The 22,709-nt window shown below is 42.1% G+C and overlaps 1 protein-coding gene across 1 annotated transcript in view; it reads right to left on the bottom strand.

Moving 5' to 3' along the window:
• Positions 1–22,709, bottom strand: part of LOC102450376 (RANBP2 like and GRIP domain containing 4) — a 64,337-nt gene that overhangs the window by 35,968 nt on the left and 5,660 nt on the right. Inside the window, exons 3-15 of the mRNA XM_075917913.1 lie at positions 22,418–22,529; positions 21,264–21,416; positions 18,527–18,757; positions 17,900–18,045; positions 14,148–14,340; positions 13,520–13,610; positions 11,150–11,359; positions 8,431–8,609; positions 8,173–8,348; positions 7,203–7,326; positions 5,393–5,554; positions 2,351–2,488; positions 734–880 (exon numbers count right to left, since the gene is read on the bottom strand). Coding sequence (XP_075774028.1) covers positions 734–880; positions 2,351–2,488; positions 5,393–5,554; positions 7,203–7,326; positions 8,173–8,348; positions 8,431–8,609; positions 11,150–11,359; positions 13,520–13,610; positions 14,148–14,340; positions 17,900–18,045; positions 18,527–18,757; positions 21,264–21,416; positions 22,418–22,529 — 2,062 coding nt within the window. The remainder of the gene's footprint in view (positions 1–733; positions 881–2,350; positions 2,489–5,392; positions 5,555–7,202; positions 7,327–8,172; positions 8,349–8,430; positions 8,610–11,149; positions 11,360–13,519; positions 13,611–14,147; positions 14,341–17,899; positions 18,046–18,526; positions 18,758–21,263; positions 21,417–22,417; positions 22,530–22,709) is intronic.

The raw sequence follows: 22,709 nt of genomic DNA, 5'->3' as shown, positions 1-22,709 counted from the left end.
GGTTGGAAAAGATGGCTGAGAGGACACATGATAGCAGTTTTCAAGTATCTAAAAGGGTATTTATAAGGAGGAAAATTTCCTCCTCGACCTCTGATAGGACAAGCAGGAATGGGCTTAAATTGCACTAAAGCAGGTTTAGGATGGACATTAGGAAAAACTACCTTTGTCAGGGTGGTTTAAAAGTGGAACAAACTGCCTAGGGAGGTTGTAGAATCTCTGTCACTGGAGATATTTAAGATCAGGTATTATCTAGATGGTGCTTGGTCCTGCCGTGAGAGCAGGGGACTGGACTTCATGACTGAGGTACCTTCCAATTCTAGTATTCTATGATTTAGAAGCAATACTCATCAGGGTAAAATCATTGGTATAGAGTTAAAACAAGTCAAATATTTAATTTACATTGTAACCTTACCCTAATGTTTGTTCAAAAATAAAACTTCCTTTTTCTTGTAGTTAATTTTCAGAATCTTGACTACAATATTGATTTCACATTTTTTAAAAATAAAGCTTTTTAATAATTGTATGTGAAATATTTCAAAATAGAAAAAAGCCTGTTGACACTGAATAAAAAGAGAACTCTGCCTGGTTTGGTCTTAAAATGTATAGGTCCTTCTTAAATACTGAATTTGGAAAGTGTTCATGTTCTATCAAATTCTAAAAGGATATTTTAATACATGAAATTTCCTGCTGACACATGGAATCCATCAATAATAAAGCAAACCAAATTACATACCTTATCAATTACTGAAGGGTCTGTAAAACTTTCATCAATGATCTTTAATAGATAGTCTCTACTCTTTTGCAGATAACTTTTGCACTCTTCTTGTTCTTCTGGTGAGACTGCATCATTCTCAATCTCTTCAGCCTTTCTCTGGAAAATCTAGCCAACAAAGTACAGGAAATTCCCAACTTACAAATGGGTTGTGTTCCAAGAGTTTGAGAATCAGTTATTTGGAATGCTGAACATATTTTCCCATAGCAACTATGTTATAAATGATGTTTAGGTTGCCAGGCTAGCCTACAAAAACCTAGTTGACCCACAATGTAACTGTGATACCGTATATTTGCAATGAAAAATAGTAGAAAACAATACTGTTCCAATATTAATAAACAGAAAAACAATAAAACTGACTAATAGTTTATTTAGCATTGAAGGCTGGTGATTAAGGAAAGGCAAGTTTAGGGGAAAATGAGGAGGTAGGCAGAGATTCTAAAGGGGACTTCTGGGCATTCTTTGGCCACAGTGCCAGATTAATAGAGCTCTGCAGGAATACAAGATTTGTATCCAGATCTGCAAAAATGAACAACATATCCGCACCCATATCTGTGGATGTGGATACCTGTGGATATAAGCAGATATCCACAAATTTGTAGGGCTCTATATAGATTAACTTTCTAGGTGTCTGGGGTTATTCGATGTTTGGAACTGCCTTGACTCTGGGGTGGAGCCAAAAGTGAGGGGCTCAGAGTATGGGCAGGAGCTATGGGTTGAGGCAGGTGATGGCTCTGATTGGGAATGTGGGCTTTGTGGTGGGACTGAGGCCGCTTGGGGTGCAAGAGTAGGCTCCAGGATGGGGGACCTGAGTTTGGAGTGTGGGAGGAGGCTCAAAGCAGGAGGTGCGGGTGCAGGGTCTAGGTGGGAACTAAGGTGGCTCAGGGCGGGGTACAGAGTCTGTGTGAGAGATAGTATATATGGGAGGGACTCAGGACTGGGGCAGCGGAGTTAACTTGGGACATCTCTTTGGTGGCTCAGGCCTCGGAGAGGCCAGGGGACAGTTGGCTCTGCATGTTGACCTGCACTTATCTGCAAGCACAACCTCCTGCACCTCCCACTGTTCCAGACTCCTGGAAAATAGGAGCAGCAGGCTCAGCAGCTGTTTGGGAAATCCCCAACCCTATTCCCTAGCCAGCATCCTGCTTGTTTCCAGCCACCATGCCCCTGCTTCCTCTGAGTCCTACGTCCCCTGCTGGCTCAATGTGAACGGGGACAAGGAGTAGAGCCTGCAAAAGGGTGACGGCCAGAGGATGAGGCTTACTGAGCTGCTGCCAAGCCCATGTAAAAAAAATGTATAAAAATAGTAACTGTTATAATGGATAAAAAGTATACATCAATTATACTGTTAACAGTTTAAACTCCATGGGGCTGCTGCAGTTAACAGGAACTGAGAAGCATGAGCTTATCAGTTAACTGGTTAACAGTTTAAACTCTTACATCCCTACTCATTACCACCTGCTGCTCTACTGAAGGGGAACAGACTTATTTGCAGAAGTTTGTAACTGGGAGAATGCTGGTAATTTTTTTTTTAAGCATATTGTATTAAGAACATAAATTAAAATAAATTACACCTACTAGTGCAAGATTCCAATATGAAACAACATTTTTAATAGCTTCAAGTGCTAGCAAAGCATCCTCAGTTTTTCCATCAACTGCATCCAACATAGCAAATGCTATATATGCCTCCTCTTCGTAGTCTGCAACCTGAGAAACCTATCAAAAGAAGGTTTGTCAAAAACTAAACACAAAGTAAAGCTTGCATCCACTAAGCAACTGTTTGATACAAAAGTACATTTAACCTTACATTCTGGAAATACTTTAAAAAAAAGCATTTCAATCGGAAGTTTATTTCCTCTTTTAAAAATGTCAATGTCCTTTTTGTATTTTTGAGCAACTTTTGAATAGTCATGTGACCGCACAAAATACGGTCAGTTACACAACCATTTGATAGTTCCCAGGGACACAGCTGGCAAGCAGGGTGCTCCCAGCTCTACTCGGGATGGCAGGGGGAGCCGGTCCACAAGGAGAGAGAGTTTAAAAACCAGCTCTCTGTGTGGACCGGTGCCTGCCACCTCATGCTGCTGCCTCTAATGCAGAAGCAACAGTACGGGATGAGAACAGCCCGTCTGTGGGAGGTACGAGCTCCTATGGGACAGAGGTTGCTCCAGAGCCAGATCCCCTGCGGACAGGGGCTGCTACCACAAAGCAGCCTGGGTCTGCCACAGACAGAAGCTGCCTCATGGCAGCCACCCGTCTGCTGCGGCCACCACCTCGGATAGAGGCAGCAGTATGGGCAAGCAGCACCATGCAGCTGGGGGAGCCAGCTTATTCTATCAGAGGCAGCAGCACCAGGGTGGACATGGGGCTTATCAGTTAATAGTGTACTCTACTACACCCTGAAATCCCTACATGTACACTTATCTACTACATTTTCCTAAGGCCCAGAGGTTTCTCATAGTAACCATGATATAATCATTTCTTTTTACCAAGCCTTTGGAAGACTAAGTAGACTGCTGTTAGCTCTGGGCTTTTCAGTAGAAAAATGAATCAAGCTGAAGTCCAAACAAAAACAGTTACTGAAAGATGATAGATTATGCCTCATGCAAGATGTTTGGTCAAGTTATTCTACTTATTACAAGGAAAGAGACTAAAAGACACACACGCAGCTCTTCACCCCTGAAAATACGGCTCGTGAAGCCCCCTCCACCTCACCTCCCCAGGCACCCCTACAAATGGCCCCCAGCTCCCTGTGCTCACCAGGTGCAGGGGAGCCGTCTGACGTGGCAAAATGGCAGTGGCTGATGGTAGCCTGATGTGGACAAAAAGCCTAACCCACAGTTTTTAAAGGAGCATCATCCTTTTCGTTTTGCTCAATAACTCTGGCTGGTTGGGAGCTCTTCCTTTTTTTTGCGCTCAAGAATTATGGTGCAGCTCTTCACATATTTTCTACCGCTGCTTCGGCTCTCTTTAATGGGTTGGACACAGCAATAGCAGAGTTCAATAATGAAAGACAGTGAGCAACAGCTTAACACCAGAACAGTGAAACTCAAACTGTGGGTTGGGACCGCAAAGCTGGTTGCAAGTCATGACTGAGGCCAAATATACAAACCTGGAAGACTCGCTTAAGATACGCAACTCCAGCTACTTAAATAATGTAGCTCGAGTCAACGTACCTTAAGGTGAGATTGGCGCCGTCCTCACAGTGGAAGGCCAATGGTAACAAATGCTCGTCAGTTCCCCGTAGTCCTCAACTATCAAGAATACTGGTGCCAACTAGGGGTGCCCTTAGCATTTGACTTAGCTGGTCTTTACTAGACCTGCTAAATCCAATGCCAGAAGATTGATCTATAGTGCATAAGTATAAACATGTACACATTGGGGTTGCCGGTGCTGGTTTAAAGTTTCTAGAGTCCGGAGCCAAAGCTGAAGCCCAATCCCCATTGCAAGGGACTAAAGCCCAAGGGCTAGGTGGCAGGGTTAGGTTACAGGCCCCATAGCTTGGGGCTGAAGCCCTTGGGCTCTGCCCTCCCCCCAACCTGGGAAGGTTCAGGCTTTGTTTCCCCCTTCTGTAGTCATGTAGTAATTTTATTGTAAGAAGGGCATCAGTGTGTAGTGAAGTTTGAGAACCCCTGTATTAGATCTAGGTTAAATTAGGCATGAGGAAGAATTTCTGGCAAGGTTATTAAAGCTGTTAAGTAGTGAGGACAGCAACCAAATTATTGAAATGCACAAAACCCCACTAGAAATCACAATTCTTAACTTATCTGAAGCACTAAAGTGAAGCTGGTTCTTTTTTTCCACCCAAAACATTGTTTAGCTGAAAAATGCAGATTTAAGTTGACAAAAACATTGCGAATGTGTGTCTGTTTCAGAAGATTCTATCAAAAACAGTTTTAGATGTGGGTGAGGCAATATCAGGTTCTATTGGTGGGAGAGACAAGCTTTCGAGCTTACACAGGTTTTGGAGGAGAACTCTGGGTAGAAACTCAAAAAGCTTGTATCTTCTCCCAATAGAACTTGATCTAAAAAAATATTACCTCACTCTCACTCTCTAATATCCTGGGACCAACAAAGCTACAGCTACACAGTTTTGGAAGAGTCACAAAACCCCTTTTACTCCACAGTTCAGTGGTCAGGGCACTAACCTAAGGTATGGGTAGACCCAGATCCTTGATGGAGCTGTTCTACTTATAAAAACTGATTTATACTTAAGCCAAAGAAACTCTGAGAAGGTCTCTATAGCCTGGCAGGATGCTCACCCAACAGGGAAAACATCTGGGTTCCAATCCTTAGTCTGGGGCAGTGATTCCAGATCCCATGTAAGTACTCTTTTAGGCTATTGGGTAAATGGGGCCACCACTATTTGTTTTGTGACTCTAGCCCCAAATGTTATTTGATTTTATTTCAAAAGGCAGGTGTCCAAAATTCAAACACAAAATATTTTGATGGTTCCAAATTGAAGTCTCTTCCAACTTTGTTCATTAAAAAAGGTTATGTATCAATGCAAAAACACAAGATTTTTCCAAACTGCCAGTGAACCAATACAACATAGCTCCACAATAGAGCAAGCTTCAGGTAACTTTCAGCCCTTCAATCTTATCCAGCTTATGTTCGTACCTGTATATCTGCACTATGGAAGTGTTTGAACAAAGGATCAATAGGTTCAGGAACACTTTTCTTCTTTTTGATGATTTCCAGAATAGGCAAAACTTTTCTCCAATAGTAAACGCTGCGTCCAATGTACTCCCTTTGGTCATAGAAAGAGTTTAGGCTACTGCCCTGTAAAGGAAGCAGAAAAGCAGTCATTTTTAAGGAATTTCAGCTACTTAATATTTTTCAGATTGCTACTGTTTCAATTAGTCTTCAAAAGGTACTTATGCACCTGTCTGACTCGTCAAGTGAACCTCATACAATCTCGGCCTTAAACAAGCCTATTTAATGCAACATAGCTATATTAAAAAAAAGGAGAGATTTTTAAAGGACCAGTAGCAAATGACCACTGGGAAAAGAAATGCAAAAAAAGTTATTTCGTTTGGCATAACATGATCAGGTGAACACGTAATAAGTTTTCAGTTTATTTCTATTCGTTGTTAAGTTAATGATGAAGTATTTTACAACACTTAAAACAGATTATGTAAGCTATAAACAGGGCTTGACAAATAAAATCTACTCGCCGCAGGTGAGTGTACCAGCTAGCAAGTGCAGGGGCGGACTGGCCCGGTGGGCCGTTGTGATGGCTGGCCGAAGCCCGCACTACAGGCGGCACAGCCCCATCTGATCTGCCGGCTGGTGGAGAAGCAGAGCACTGCCGGGAAGGCGGAAGTGCGGTGATTCCCAGCGTCGGGCTGCTTGCGTGCAGCTCCGGCGTGAGGAGGTGGGGCACGAGCAAGAGGGCGGGATGCCGGCAGATGCCAGGATGCTGGCGTGACGTGGCATCCTGACATCACGGCTGGCGACCGCTGGATTCAAAAAGGCTCCGGCAACCTCGCAAAATGGAAGGCAGAGCCAGGTAGAGGAGGGGAGAGGGTCAGGAGAAGAAGAAAGGGGAAGGCACGAAGGGACAGGGGTGCAGGAGAGAGAAATGCCAGGGGGCCAAGTGCAGACAATGAGGAAAAGGGCAGGAGGGAAGGGGTAGTGGGAGGGGGGACAGGGTAAGCGCATTGGGGGCTAGAGGGGGGAGGGGAAGGTGCTGGGAGAAGGCTTGAAAGAAGGGGTGGGCATGAGGAAGGCGAGGATGGAGCAAGGCATGTGTGATGGCACAGGGACACGAGGGGAAGAGGGTGGTGAGGGGGTGGGTATCAGGGAAAAAGAGGGCAAAGGGGGCAGGGCAGTGAGGGAAGGGGGAGGCACCAGGAGGGTGCAAGTGCCAGGGGATTCTGGAGGTGAAGCAAAAGGGCAGACACCTACAGGGGAGGGACCAGCACCAGAGGAGAGAGGCAGGGTGTGTAGAGGGAAGTGTTAGAAGAGGGGATGAGGAGGGGTAGCTCACATGATCAGAGTGGGGCTACTGGAGGAGTGGGCACAGGGGGGAGAGAAGGGCTGGTGGAGGGGGCAGGTCTCAGGAAGGCTGAGGGCAGTGAGAAGGGCAGGAGTCAGGACAGCAGAGGAGGGTGAGAGGTTGGGAGGCAGCAGGCACCAGAGGAGCTGATGGAGCAAGGGGAGGAGACATGGCAGCAGAGAGAAAAGGTAGAGGTTTATAAGATGTTATTAATAACAGGTGATATTTATTAATAACTTAATTACTGTTCTTATTCTTATTAGGAATTTATGCCATTAAAAAAACTTTTTTGGGGGGGAAGTGGGGAGTGGCGAGGCCCTCTGTCTGGCGAGTAGGGTTTTCCGTAATTTGTCGAGCCCTGGCTATAAAGATGTTATAGTTATAACTACTTAAGTTCTAATGAAGGTAAAAACATTTTTACCGACTTACTGTTTTATGAAGACATTTTGCCCAGTGAACAATTAGGGCAGGTTGAAGTCCATGCTTCCCTAGTGCTCTGAGTGTGTTTATTTCATGCTGGACTAGAAGCCGCAATTTTGCTGCTGTTCCTGGTCTGAAAAATGAAGATGACACATTGCCCAATTAGCCTGATCTATTTTACGGGAGAAATTTTGCTCAATTCATTACAGTAATGCAAATAAATTCTTATTATGCAGATTATCTGTTTTAAGTTCCTTTTTAGTTTCCCATTTACCACATAAGCAGAAATACACTAATCAGGGTTGTGCACCCCAGATAGGCTCTGAAGGATTTATGTAGGACTACAAGGTCAATTAACGTACCTGGCAGCACCTATGAGAAACCAAAAGAAAATATAATTGATAATGAATACCTACTGGGGAGAGACTGGGCAGGGATTATAAAACTAATAAGTTTTCAGCAAGGAGAGTCTGCAGTCACTGTCTGGGGAACAGAAGATGTACAGGAAGGTGTCTGAAGGAACAGACCCTGGTTGCCAGCTAAAGGGTTTGAAGGCTAGTACTGAGAGTAGAGATGGACTGGGTTCCCCTATCAGCCACTGAGAAAGGTGACGTCAAACATTCTGGGTATAAGAACAGAACCCAGAGACAGATGAAAAACCAGCTATAAGATCATTGAACTACAGCTGGGCTGGGTCTTACAGTATAAAGGTCACCCCTTCTGGTGTATCAGCTTTAATCACAGGTAACAGTGAAGAGATGGTGGCATTGACTTGTATTTGGGCTAGTTGACCAAGTGTACTACTCTTACCCTTATTTAGATTAAAGGTAGCCTTACTGATGGTACAGTGACACCTTCACTTGCAGTGCATAAGTAGAAGTACATGCTAGGAGAGACTACAGTCAACTGATTAATTGTGCTAAGATGATCATGTTAAAAGTAGCTTAAATGTATAGAATGTAAAAATAAATAAACTTACATTGTTTTTTTGTGTATGAGGTTATAAACAGCATCCCACCAGTTTCTTTGCCTTTCACTACAGAGCTGTTTGCTCACTGGCAGTGGTAAAAACTGAGGCTGATGTGAACTGTAGTGAGTATTAAACGTCTCTTGTAATTGTAAGTGGCTAGTAAATATCACTCCAAGTAAAAATACCTGTTTTCATAAAATAAATGCATGTTACATTGTGCAATTCTCCACAGCATAGTAAGTTACAGTGCTTCAGCTGTTTCCTTACTTCAAGGTCCAATATGCAGATAGTTTCAGGAGCATTGGTCTCAAGTCGTGATGTTTCCTGGGGTAAGCGGAAAAGTTGTTTCAACCATTTGTGTATTGCAGGTAACACTGACATCGAGTTCCCCTGTAAACCAAGCCACGTAAGATGCTGGAGACAACCATTATGCACTCGGATTGCACCTAAACAGCAAAAAATGACTTAGTTTGTATCAGTAGTATACAGAAATGTTAAGGTGATCAAAGCTGCATTTTATTCCATTAAAATATTTATTCAGTTATGAAATCTTTAAAAATTATAATCCAACCATTTTGGTTTCCTGCCTTTGAATCTACTTCTTTTTCTACAACTAAGAGAAAAAAAGTCAACTGTTTAGGTCCCCAGGCCATTCCACAAACAAACAGATCTCATGAGTTATCTTTTTTATTTTAGATATAGAAAGGCCACCATCATCTTATTTATGTGGTATTATGGCAGCCAAGTTGGTTCCAGATTACTAGAGAGAAGAGACAGGTAAAGTAATATCTTTTATTGTACTATTGGTCAATGACAGACAAGCTTTAAAAAACTTACAGAGGAGTTCTTCAGGTCTGGGAAATTTAGAGCATCACAGCTAGATACAAGGTGGAACAGATTTTTAGCATAAGTAGATAATATATTTCCAGGTACCATTCAAAGTCACGTGGCTCATTAATAATCCTCAAATAGAGGGGAAAATGAAGGAGTAGAAGGTAGTTGGGGGAGTTGTTAGTGGGTTATAGGATGGATGAACACTTTTAATAAAGCATAGTAATAGAAATGTAGCCGTGTTAGCCCTGTTTTGTGTTTCAGCTGGACCAAACTATGTAGCACTTTAAAGACTAACAAGATGGTTTATTAGGTGATGAGCTTTCGTGGGCCAGACCCACTTCCTCAGATCAAATAGTGGAAGAAAATTGGCATGACCATATATACCAAAGGATACAAATATGGTCATGCCAATTTTCTTCCACTATTTGATCTGAGGAAGTGGGTCTGGCCCACGAAAGCTCATCACCTAATAAACCATCTTGTTAGTCTTTAAAGTGCTACATAGTCCTGTTTTAATAAAGCAATTACTCTGTATCGGACCTATCAATTCTCATCTACAAAGGAAACATGCACGACACCCACAAGCCTGGAAACATAAATCCATTAACTTTGTCAGACACTAAAAATCAGACTGAACAGAGATACTCTGTTTATGGCTTATACATAAATCTATAACCCTGCTATTAAACGCAAGCGGCTGGCCCATGCCCCCTCACTGTGGCTTGTGGAGACCAGGCTACAGAACTTATCCTGCCGTGCAGATTTCCAGGCCTTGGATGGAAGGATCCCAAAACTTGGGCTGCAGCCTCAATCTGGAAATCTGCACTGCAGTTAAAGAGCTCCACAGACTGAGGCCCATGAGCCTGAGTCATACAGTGGGTTAACAGCAGCACAGATATCCACTCAATACATTTCACAGTCCTGAAGCAGAGCTCTATGGGAACACAAACTTGACTCTCCAACAAAAATTGGCCCAATAAAACACCCACCTTATCTATTTAATCAGCATCTTAAACATTTGCCTACGTTCACATTTCTAAGTGCTCACACAATTAACTATACTTTCAGGAAAGTAAATTTGGTGTGGGGGGAGGGGGAGTCATGAGCAAGTGGAATAATATCCCCATACTTCAGTGCAATGAAGTCTTATGACCTCCATGATTTTGCAGATTTGGATGGAGTGTTTCAGATATCACTTCAGACATCAAAAGTGCACATGCTGCATCAGCCTTAGCTGTCCATAGTCACTTGGCAGCATCCTAATTTTTCCCCCCCACTTTAACCACCCTTTTCTTCTCAATCTCCACTTCTTGGACTGTAAAATGAGTGTAAAAAAAACCATGTTTGTTTATTTTAGCCATCTGGTGAATAATGTGTGCTCCTACTGGAGCAAAGAAGTTTATGCTTCAAGACCAAATGCAGAAGAGTTATTTTGTAGCCAACAGTGCCTGCTTATAATAATGAATTTTGCAATAAAGCTAACAAAGATATCCATTTAGGTCAGCTTTTTATTTTTTCAAATCCCTGTTTGAAAGAATATTTGTGTAAGTGTTTATTCTGCCAGAGTACAGCTGCTTGACCAACTCTCCAAAGTAACTACCATTTCAAACTATCTAGCTAGGACAGCCCAGGAAGTCTGCACAGCATATGCTGTTAAAATTAAAATAAGGATGCTGGAGTATGATATTTAAAACTGGAAATTCACTGGCCTATGGAATATCTTTCTTTTAGATCTAGGTGTGAGCTCTATAACACTGCATCCTTTGCCACTATCAAGTGTTCCTGAGTCATGAGTCCTTTAACAAAGGTGTTACTAATAGATTATCCTCTTCAAGGAACTATGGCTCTTAACTTACTTCACTCCTGTCTCTCAGCCAGGTTTAATGATCTTCTACAGATAATCCAAAGCTGCTAAATTTTCTTCAAGCATTTCTGTGAAAAATGGGTTGCTTGCCTGAGGCATCCATGTTAATATTTGATAAAAATCTATGTTACAGCCACATTGTAGATTTTCCAAAGTCAGTTTAGCATAAAGACCATTCATCCTTGCTTGCAGTCTGTACTATTTGCAGGATTGTTCTTCAAATCAGAAGAAACATCACTATAAGATACAGACAGTAAGCATAAAGTGTTCCTAAGTGATGTTCCTTACCAATATCATATCTGACAAGTTCCATATGGTCTGGACCCTGTACACTGACACTTCTGACATTATCAGTGCCAAGGAAAGATCTCTCTCTAGACGCTCCATTCTCAAAAAGTGCATCAAATAAAGTAGACTGCCCACTCTCATTTGCAAAAGACTCCACAATCTCTTTATAGAAATCTTGCTTGCCATGGCTTAGGTTTAACAGCATGTGACCTGAAAAGCAAAAACATTGATGCAGGATTTTAAGAGAGTAGTGCAGTATATAGAAAGCATGTCTCATCAGATCACTAATACATGTCAAGGATTAAAGATAATGGGTGAAATCCAGGCCCCACAGAAGTACATAAAGAAACTCCCACGGATGTCAGTTGGGCCAGGATTTTACTCCACGTGTTTTCAAGTCTTTCATAAACATCATTTGAGAGGCAGCCGAACTAAAGAATTCTTCAATCCTAAACTCAAAGATATGAAGTCTTTGTAGTATTAGTATAATATATAGTAAAACAAGAATCTTGGTATTCCAGGAACCCTGGAATTAATACTCCCAGAGGAATTGTGTCACTGCATAAACAGAATTTATACCCCTCATGGATTTCTTTGCCTCCCCACAGAAAAGTGATTCCTGATGTGGAAGCAGAATGAAACCACAAAGCAGCAGTCACATGAGGAAGCATTGTTTCAGGTGCTGAGGAAGGTTGGTACGAATGCCTGGAACAGCCATTGGAGACAAAGCAATGCTGGAGTAAGGGAGTGGAGAAAACACACGGGCTGGACCATCATGTGTGAGGCTTTACGTGGAAGGGCAGGGCTTTTTCTGGGGAGAAAGGTGTGGGGCAGGCTCTGTCCCCTCAGGTAGCACAAGCCTACCTGTTTAGTGAATGGTTCCAACTTCCTTTGTGAATCCACACATTTTACGGCTCCTTTATATTGTCAGAATGGTGTAAAGGACAGTGTGGCCTTATAAATGTTTATGATGCATTAGTGATGAGAACTGGTCTACATTTTTGGACTAAAAACATTTATATCAAAATGTGCTCCATGTACTGTTTCCTACTGACTTTTCTGGAAACAGTCAGTAGTCAATATAAATTGCGAATCTGATGCAAAAAACCCTGAGCTTATGGCTGAATATATTTGTTGACTAATAACTAGGGATGTAAAAGGTTAACTGGTAGGAGCAACTCCCTGGGGGGAGTTGGTCAGGGGGATGTTTCAGCCCATGGGGTCTTCCAGAGCAGCCCCTGTTCATGGGGGGCCTGACCACCCCCCTACTGCCCTGGTTACAAATTACGCCAGGAGTGGGGCCAGCAAGGGCTGCTAGCACCACTTATGGTAAGCTGGCTGCAGAGCCCACAGCGAAGCCTCCTCCCTGGAAATGGGGCTGGCAGGAGCCTTGTCCCTGCCCCCAGGGAGGCTTCCCTGCAGGCTTTTCAGTATAAAGCTTATTTAAACTTTATACTCAAGAGACTGCAGTGCATGTAATGGCTATGATTTTTAGCAATTACAAAGTTACATTTTTACATTCCTACTACTAACTAAAAATAAAGGATCAAACAAAGGATCAAACCTAATTACATTCTATTATGTAAGGGGGGGGTTTGAGGATTTTCTCCCATGCTCCCCACTCCCATTCTGCCTCCATTGTATTGTACTTTCAATACATTACAAAAGTAATTGAAATCATTGTGATTATACTTTATTTTAACAACTGTGTAGAATTTTAATTTAAGCCTCAGTAGTACATTTCCTTCAACGTGTATAGCTACTGCTTAAATAGAATGATCCCTTGCAGAACAAGGGCATTTCTCAAAAGCGCCACATCCTAAGTCTTTTGATCTCAGTACATTTATTATTTGTACTATAAAGATGTAGTAGAAAGACAGTCCCTGGTCTTGAATTTATAATAGGTTAATGACAGAAAAAGGTGGCTCAAAACAATGGATGGTGTGATGGGGAAGGAAAACATAGTAATAATATAAAAATGTGTATTTAAAAAAAACTAGTAGGGCATAACTGATAGCATCTGTAGCGGCTTTGGCAAAAATAATTATGAAAGGATTTAAGACTAAGGTAGCAACTTCAACTTTTTACTTTTTTGAATAGATACAAGAGTTTTTTGTAGTTTAAGAATATTGAAACAGTTCAAAAACTAGTGCACTGCACTGCTAAGTTCAGAGAAAATTATGAGAACTTAGTGTTTCAGAATCAGACTTTTCATATAAACTTACTGGAAGCTTTGAACATTTACATTAATTTAAACAGCAAAACGTTTAAATACACACAAAATCACTAAAGAACCATCTCTTGCATATGCCATGTGAGAAAGAATATATTAGTCTTGTTTTAAACAATTGCAATTAATATTTTTATTACCAGACTGGCTCTGTCGATCACAGGCTAACATTTCCAGCATATCATGTCCCGCTTGATCTGCCTTTATTTGTTTTGTCTTTGGCCTAGGGACCTGGTGGGAATTACACAAAAGAGTCAGGAACCAAGAAGTTATTACTGCAAAAGTTAAAGTTAGAGGGGAGTTTTTGCTAGTGAAATAAACAATTTTTGGATTTTCTATTGAACATGAAGGGAATGTATGTGTCAAGCTACTACTTTTCAGTTACCTTCCTCTGCCCTTAGACAGACTTAAAATATGCATTTTTGCTAGAAATCGCTGGGAAATGTACAATAGCAAGATTAAGATGGCACGAACGCAGACTATTCCCAGATTATGGGTGCTAAGGTAGAGGGCGAGATTTTGATTTAATAAGGTGTAGTCTCAGAGCAAAGATAGTACATTCTAGATTATAAAAATGCTAATCTGACGATAACAAAAGAAAACATGCACTCACATACCCCAGACTTTCTACAAACAACTGTAAGGTGATAAAATATTCTTTAACAGTTGTAAGACATGTACATAATTGCTGCATATCTAAGAATTACAGTTCAAAATTTTAAAAAATATATTCAAATGCATAATACAAAAAACCTGAAACCCGCTTACCTGAAAAGCTATAAGGTAACACAAAGCTGCCAGTTCAGATACAGCTCTCCACTGCTTTTCACTGTGCTGGGCCATTTTCAACAAGAGAGTTCCAGCATACATGTAAAAGTGGCCTCTCATTTCCAGGAATGTATTGGACAACTCATCATTCCCACTCACGTATGGCTTCACGGATTGAAGAGCATGATCAAAGCTATAGTACAAACAAAAAGTCATTGAAACTAAGGAAGCTGTATACAGTGGTTTCAAAGTTGCAGTTTTGTCAATAAGATTATTTAACTGTTAGGTCTGCATGGCAGTCAATCAAACGGCTTGATGCAACAGAATCTCAAATTTTCAAAGCATTTTTTAAAAATACTTTCTACTTGCATGAGTGAATCTTATGCTTTGGTATGCTGTTCCCCCACTCTCCAAACCACTTCTTTAGCAAGGATACCCCACCTCCCCACCATGCCCCTTGACCCAGCTCTCATACTGGCATTGCCTCAAAAATGAAAGGAACTCTTCAAGACATGGCTACACCTCTTCACCGCAGGTAAGCTGATGTTGAGATGGGGAGAAAAGACTGAATCATTTGGTGCAAGATAATAACAAAATAAACAAGTGGAGATAAAAAGAGCATGGAGAAGGTGATTAGACCTAAATGAGCATGTGTTCTGAACTAACTAGAGCCAGGAAAAATCTAAATCTTTTAAATGTTTTGCAGGAATTTGAGCAGCAGCTACAAACTGGTACATGAAACATGTTAAAACTCTGTTCCTGGGGACAAATGATCAGGGCTCAACAAACAGTGTCATCTACTTACCCGTAGCGAGTAGATTATACCCCGGAAGAGCCGGCGCGGTGCGATCTGACCATGCGCAGAGCGCAGAACAGCGCAGCTGGCGAGCAGTGCTCGCCACCACTTGGCAAGCCCTGCTAATGAGGGTAACACATTCTTTAAGTGATCTGACAAGATCACAGCTCTTGTTGGAAATGTTTCAGGATGTACTCATTCAAGCACCATGGGATAAAATGATAGAAAAGGGAAAAAAACCAACACCCAAACAAAGCAAACAGGTCTACAGATAGTACTGCAAAGAAATACTATTGGATGAGAAACTATATACAGGCAGTCCCCGAGTTACGCGGATCCGACTTATCCGCAGTTACGAACGGGGTTTTTCTCGCCCCGGAGGACGGGAGCGGCGGGACGCCCAGATGCACCGCGGTCCGCCGACCCGTCCTCCGGGGCGAGAAAAGCTGCTCCCCGTCTCCCTGGTCTGCAGGGAGACGGGGAGTAAAGCCTTGGAGCACGCCCGCAGTGGGACAGCCCAGGCACGCTTGGGCTGTCCCGCTGCGGGCGTGCTCTGCAGCTTTGCTCCCAGTCTCCGTGGTCTGACCAGCAGACCAGGGAGATGGGGAGCAAAGCCTTGGAGCACGCCCGCAGTGGGACAGCCACAGCACGCCTGGACTGTCCCTCTGCCCGCGTGCTCTGCAGCTTTGCTCCGCGTCTCCCAGGTCAGCAGACCAGGGAGACGGAGCAAAGCCGTGGAGTACTTGGGCGTTCCGCCACCCCCGTCTCCCTGGTCTGCTGGGGGGGAGGGGGTGCAGCTAGTGCCCTCCCCCATCAGACCAGGCTTTTCTTGCCTACCCCTGGGGTAGAGCAGCTGGGGGCTGCCGGGTCGGTCCCGCATCGCCGCTCCGGACCAACCCGGCAGCACCCCAGCTGCTCTGCCCCAGGCGTCCTGATTCAGCCGCTGCTGGTCAGTTTCGGCAGCGGCTGAATCAGGACGCCTGGGGCAGAGCAGCTGGGGTGCTGCTGGGTTGCTCCAATAGCGCCGAGGAGCCGCGCTACTGGAGCAACCCAGCAGCACCCCAGCTGCTCTGCCTCAGGCGTCCCCAAGTCAGCCGCTGCTGAAACTGACCAGCGGCTGACTACAGGAAGCCTGAGGCAGAGTTGCTCTGCCCCAGGCTTCCTGGAATCAGCCGCTGATCAGTTTTAGCAGCAGCTGACTTGGGGACGCCTGGGTTTCTTAAGTTGAATCTGTATGCAAGTCAGAACTGGCGTCCAGATTCAGCCACGGTTGAAACTGATCAGTTTCAGCAGCGGCTGACGCCAGTTCCGACTTACATACAGATTCAACTTAAGAACAAACCTACAGTCCCTATCTTGTACGTAACCCGGGGACTGCCTGTAGTAATATTGCAATAGCAAAAAGCACAGGGCACTATATTTCTCAGCTGGCCACCCATTCAACTGATAACCAAGCCAAACTTGTTTTGCTTTAGAAAGTCTGAGAGAGAGCGCAGTCCAAATGACATGGCCCACACTTTTTCAAGTAATGTTTCCCAATCCTGTAGTGCCTGCTAGGATGCGTAAACTACAACTACACACACACAAAAAAGGAAGTGACTTAAGAAGCTACTGCACAAGTAATAAAGGAGCTAAGGAAAAAGATGACTGAGTATGGGCAAGCAATTTTCACACAAGCAGAAATATTTAAGTATTTACTAGTTACAGAAACCTAATGATTCCCCTCCAGAAAAAAAAAGTGTCCAGCTACAGTGCCTCTTATCCAGCTGTTGAACTATTACTATTATACACAAAGATCTGCTGGGTTGCTCCTGGAGTTAAATTTTTCAGATGCCCAAGCCAAAAGCATGAGATTTCAAACCAGAGGAAAGATTTGTTTGAGGAGTCTGGTTAACAGATCACAGGAGTCTGGAAGGAAAGTATCACCTCAATATTGGTTGCAATTTTGCTACTGGCACAGTATAGGAGTGGAGAGATTCAAATACATCAGTTTGTGTATGTGTGTAAATGCAATTTAGTTCTAAAGAACTTTTACACCAGAGGCTGAGATAAGCTGGTATGCAAGCTTATAAGTGCTTCCTTTCTTCTTTTTTGATGATGAAATGCCCTCCTGTGCTGCTTGAGCAATATGAAGACATACTCTGGTGGTTGTTCAAATAGAAGATTTAGCCAACATTGCTCGGGTCCTTCAGGGCAGGGAGCAAAGAGGGGCAGAGGATTGAGGGAAGGTGTAGGAGTCAGAGTTGGGAGTGAGAAGGGGCTCAGGGCATAGGATGCAGAAGTCAAGGAAGGAGGTGTGGGTGACCAGCAGCTGCTCCCCAGGGTTAGCCTGGAGTCATGCTGCCTGGCTGGCAGCTGCTCCCCAGGTCTGGGGCACTTGCTGTCCCCGTGTTCATTCTGAAGTATAGTTGTCCCTGGGAGTGCCTACTTTTTCTGTTTGATGAGAAATACATTTCAGGCACATCCTATTGTCCTGGCAACCAAACTCTTACCTTGCTTTAAGTTATGATAAGAGAAGTTGTCTACCAAATTTGGTAGTCCTAGCTCTTACCATTTAGGAGAAGTTCTTGAATACATAGACTCAGACAGACAGACAGAAACTTTCTAAATTATATAGTAGATTCCTAGCAAGATAGAACACTTTGTAAAGAGACAAGCAAGGGACCACGTATAAACTTATGGGGAAAATATTACGAGTCTTCAACCCCAGACTAAAGTAAAGATATATGCATCAGTTCTAGTCCAGCAATCAGCAGACTGATGGCAGATGGACAGCACCAGTAAGGATAGAACAAAAGTACCAACCTCGGTAACTAGTGCAGAGTTCTCTCCTTCCTCCCCCCAACCACACGTACACTAAAATAAAAGTCTGTTTGATATTCCATAGCACAAAATGACACCCCTTGACAAGAGATTATACAAGTCTTTTGCAGTCAGAATCGAATGAACATAGTACCTTGCAAGTGATTCTCTGCTTTCTTGAACATCTCTAGTAGAAAGTGTCATTACTACAAGATTGGAGTAGGCCAGCAAGAGATCTCTGTTGGTAGTTCTCCAGTTACTTTTTTCAGACTCTAAGTCCTGTGCAGATTCTAGATATTCCTAAAGAAAGATTTATCAGAAGACAGTTTAGTCACCTTTCTCGGGGTGATAACAGTTCCAACCAGACACCATGTAAGTTACGTTCACAGAATATTCCAGTTTGCAAGGTAGGATCCTAATATTTCCAATATTTTCCTAATATTTTCCCCTATTTTCCAGAGACAAAGGCTCTCCACCAAAGACTGAAGTAAGCCAGCTCTGTTCAAGAGAGACAAACCCAACAGACTTACATATAAAACATTACGCTCAAATGTAATGAAGTACAGAGTATGGTGTACCCCCTTTTTTTGGGGAGGGCTTGTTTAAAAAAAGAGGATGCTTCCACAGTCCTGATGCTCTGCACTATTTGTGTTCCCTCTGCCCCTTCTCCCCCCCACACACACACTTCTCAAAGGTTAGACATTATTTCCACTAAAGAATCATCCTAATACAAAAGTATAGAAAACAAGGTTCTCAAAACCACAGTATGGATTTAACAAACCTTCAGTGTCTGTACAATACACAAGCACCACTGCAAGCTTGATCGCATAGGTATTTTCTTCTCTGCCTCTCGACAGTGAGTCACAGCATCCTTCAGTCTTTTATTTGAGCGGTATAGCTCTACTAGCCTGATGTTTACATAGACATCATCTGGTCTTGCATAGAGTTCTGATTGTATCAGATCAAAAAGCTGATTCCATCCATCTTCACCTTTACAATCTAGCAACTGTTCCTATTTAAAAACAAAAGCAGTCTGTTTTTAATATTTTCTATTTAAAGTTTTTTTTTTATTACTATGTGACTAGAGAGTTTCCATTTGAAAGTGTCAGGCTTTATGACATGAAATGAGAATTTGTATACTTTGCCTAAACTTAACAGAAGTGAAATTATATATATATATTTTGAAAAGTGTTTCTTTAGTGAAGTAAGCGCATAAGGAGTTTCAGAGAACACTAAGATCTATTAATTAGGCTTTTGGTTTTATAGAATATTCTTTTCCTTATACGCTAATTTATACCATTGTCTCTAGCAAAGGATTAATTTGTTAAGAAAGAAGAGTTAACTTTTAAAGCAGACAACGAGCTACATTATTGCTGCCATACTTAGAAAACAAATGCATTCATATAGAAAACAGACCACAGATCCTTAGTTACCAGAAAACAATAAACTTCACTACTCTTTTCTTTTTGAATGAGTTAAAATACAGACCCACATATTGGGAACCAAAGCAACAACAAAAAGATTTAAAAAGCAAACATTTATCCAAATATTTACTCAAGAGTATAGAAAATAGGAATCTATTTCATCTATGTCATCCAAAAAAAAAAAAAAAAAAAAAAAAACCTGCTACTTTTCTCAGGGGAAAAGCACAGGAAAGTCAGTCTCTCTGATGGACTTCAGATATTTAAATAAAAACAGCATTTCTATAGATCTATAATCAATACAAAAAGTTAAGGATTCTAACAATTTGAGATGTCCACAATTTTTCCCAGACAATTCAAAAACAAATAAATAAAGTGTGAGTTTTTGAAATGGAGCTTGGTCCTTGACAGGTATAAACTAGTCATAAACGTAGATCAGAAAATGCATCACTAGACAAAGAAATCAACAACAGTTTAAACATCTGCTATCTTGCTACTTGCCAGAACTAGAAGTGTTGTCATATATCAGGAAGTTTTCCCTGCATCAATTTCCCCCCATGAATCAGTGATCATAAATAAATTCTGTAACTTCTCATGAAAAATATTTCAAAAAAGTTAATCCTAGTGAGGACAACAGTGAGGAGCATAAACTCTAAGCAAGTCAAATGGAAAAGTATAATTAGGTATGCAAAAAAAGTATTTGAAGACACAAAAACTAATGGCAATTTTTTAAAGTACATCAGACATCAATCACAACACTTCAAAGACTTCAAATGTGCTGATCGTCAATGATTAAAGACCATGGAGACAATCTCAAATTACAGAAGAACTCAAGTCAGACTCAAGATATGTGATGACTCCTAACCTATTTAGACCAGTGTTTCTCAACCTGTAGGCTGTGACCCAAAATTGGGTCACCAAATGCATCAGAGTTGCAATGCCGGCTGAGCACAGCTCCTCATTTGCGGATGCTGTGATATGCTGCACTGATTCACCGTTCTGCTCAGTTTTGACCCAGCCATCCCTTTCGTCATGACTATGGGGAGCCAGCTGAGCACAACTTTTGTGGCACAGTGACTCCAATCACCAGGCTGCTGCAACAACTCACAAATTTTGCCCAGCTGAACTCACAATTCTTGGTAATAGGAGGTGCGCCCACCAAGTCCTGTACAACAGGAGTCCTGAGAATGTGGTTGGTGTCATACTCTCAGTTAACTACCCCCACCTCAATTCCCTGGCCCACAGCCAAGTGACTCTTGCATCTTACTGTCCATCCTATTCCCCAGAACTCTCCTCACTGTGTGGCCCTTCTCACTTGGGCCCAGGATTCCAAATCCATTCATACCTTTAGCCTCTGTCCCCCAAGGGGCATGTAGGAACTATGGTATTTTGGGAGCTAGCAGCTTGCTGTCTTCCGCTAGGTTCCTATGAACTCATACCTTTCCAGTGTCTCCCATTTACTTCTCCACTACGCCCAGGAGATATTTCGGTGCCGCCCAGCTAATCAGCAGAGTGCCCATAGCACTCACATACAGCAGCATGTGTTTTTATGGTGGTACACACCCTCACATACCTTGGGGCACATCACAGAATTTATTCTGCACAGGGATGGAAAAAGTTAGAGGGAACACTGCTTCCAGGCCTTCGAATCTCCCCACCTCACTTCCAGGACCACTGATCCCCTCCACATTTTACTTTCCTTTCACACCTCGTACCATATAAAAACCCCGTTTTTGGCTCAGCTCACTTTCCCTCCCCCAGACTCCTGCTAAGGGGTTTCCCACCTGTCTGCTTCTGGAATCTTAGCTCTACACATCCTGCCCTTGACTCTCCAAAAGACTCCTGTGGGGAAGAGCAGCATTGGCCCATTCAAGATATAAAAATGGGTCCTGAGCCCAATATGGTGTTCAGAACCACAGGTTTAGATAAACATCTCTCCTTCCTCTCCCACCCACTCAAAAAAATAATGAGATGAAATCGACAGGCTAAAGTTTGGTAGTGAAGTCTGTCTTGGCCCTAGCTTAAAACAACTGCATAACCCCCCCCCCCCCCCCCCCACCACCACCACCACATACACACTCAAAAGATTCAGTTTACCTTCAATCTGTAAATAGCAGGGCTTCCAGGGAAGAGTTTAGAAGCTCTCTCAACCCAGTATTTTGTTCTTCCATCAGTAACATCACTGTCACACAATAATTCTGCAATCTTCAGTACAAGATCTTTCTGTGTTGGGTTCAACTCCACTGAACGCTAGTATTTCACCGCCACAAAAAAAAAAACCAAACAGCTGTTATTTTTTTATAGTTAGAACTATGAAGCATTTCAGCATATAACTAGATTAGCAAAACATCTATTCATGCTCATCAGCAGTACTCATCTGTATCTACTTTTACAGTTTTAAGTTTGCAATGAAAACAGCTTCAAAATTCTGTCATAGTACTACACTATATGAAAGATGTTTTGAATATGCTTATAAGTAAGCTTATTTTTCAAAAAGTAATTAAGGAGAAGAAACATGCTGGTAGTTATACAGCTTTATATGCTGATGGAACATTCCAGATCAAATGAGCTTTGGCCCTGAATCTGCAATGCAGTTTATTAGCAACTGGAAACCACACCATAAAATTATAGGGATCCTTGTTTAGGGAATTCTAGGGCAATCTCAATGCCTTATTTTAAAAAGTATTCTACCCACTTAAACTCCCTATTAATCAAGTTTCAGTGTGGGAAGAAGTTAATGGTAGGTTTTCTTAAAGATCAGTTCCAGGACAGATACAGCCTACGGTTACTTCAATTTGAATTTTCTTTACTCTTATCTTTGGTATTGTATTAACAGTAGAATTTCTTCTATTTCTTTCAATGTTTTTAATCTGTGCATTTGACAGTACTGACCATAGACTTTCTTTTCCCAGGGATATCAAGTTAGTTTGCTTTGGTTTTGCTTATTTTTAATACAGCAACAGGGGAGAGATTGCACAGGGTAGGAAAAGAGGAGAATTATACCTGTCCCTGAATAACAGACATTATCTAGAACCAGACCAATTATCAGTAAGACTCATGACAATTTTTAAATAATGCAGAATGCATTCCAATTAGATTTTTCAGTTAAGTTTATAACTCAAACTTGAGTACATGTTAACTCAAGGTTTTCTAGTAACACGCTGAGAAAGAAATAAGAAGCAAAACTAAACCCCTTCTGGGATTTGTTCAGAATTCAAGAATCATTTGAACTGATTACTTTTACTTCTCACCTTATAGCAACCCACAGCTTTTTCTACATTATCTTCAGCTTCATAGAGTTGGCCCAGAAATTTGTGCGCTTTGGGATCTCTCTCTTGTACATTAAGATAAGTACATATGTACCTGCAATAAAACAGTTGCTATATCAATATGTAATGAATAATTCTAAAACAAACCCTGAAATACACAGATAAATTTTATAAGACTGTAAATAAGTGTTCTGTACTACAAGGGTGAATAGTAAGCAGCAAGTGCAGTTCCAGGTTTCTGTTTCAGGGTCTCAAAGATCCAGTCTCAAAGATC

Source organism: Pelodiscus sinensis, chromosome 1 (genome assembly GCF_049634645.1).
Source record: "Pelodiscus sinensis isolate JC-2024 chromosome 1, ASM4963464v1, whole genome shotgun sequence".
NCBI lineage: Eukaryota > Metazoa > Chordata > Testudines > Trionychidae > Pelodiscus > Pelodiscus sinensis.
This window is presented reverse-complemented; position numbering and strand designations above follow the sequence as displayed.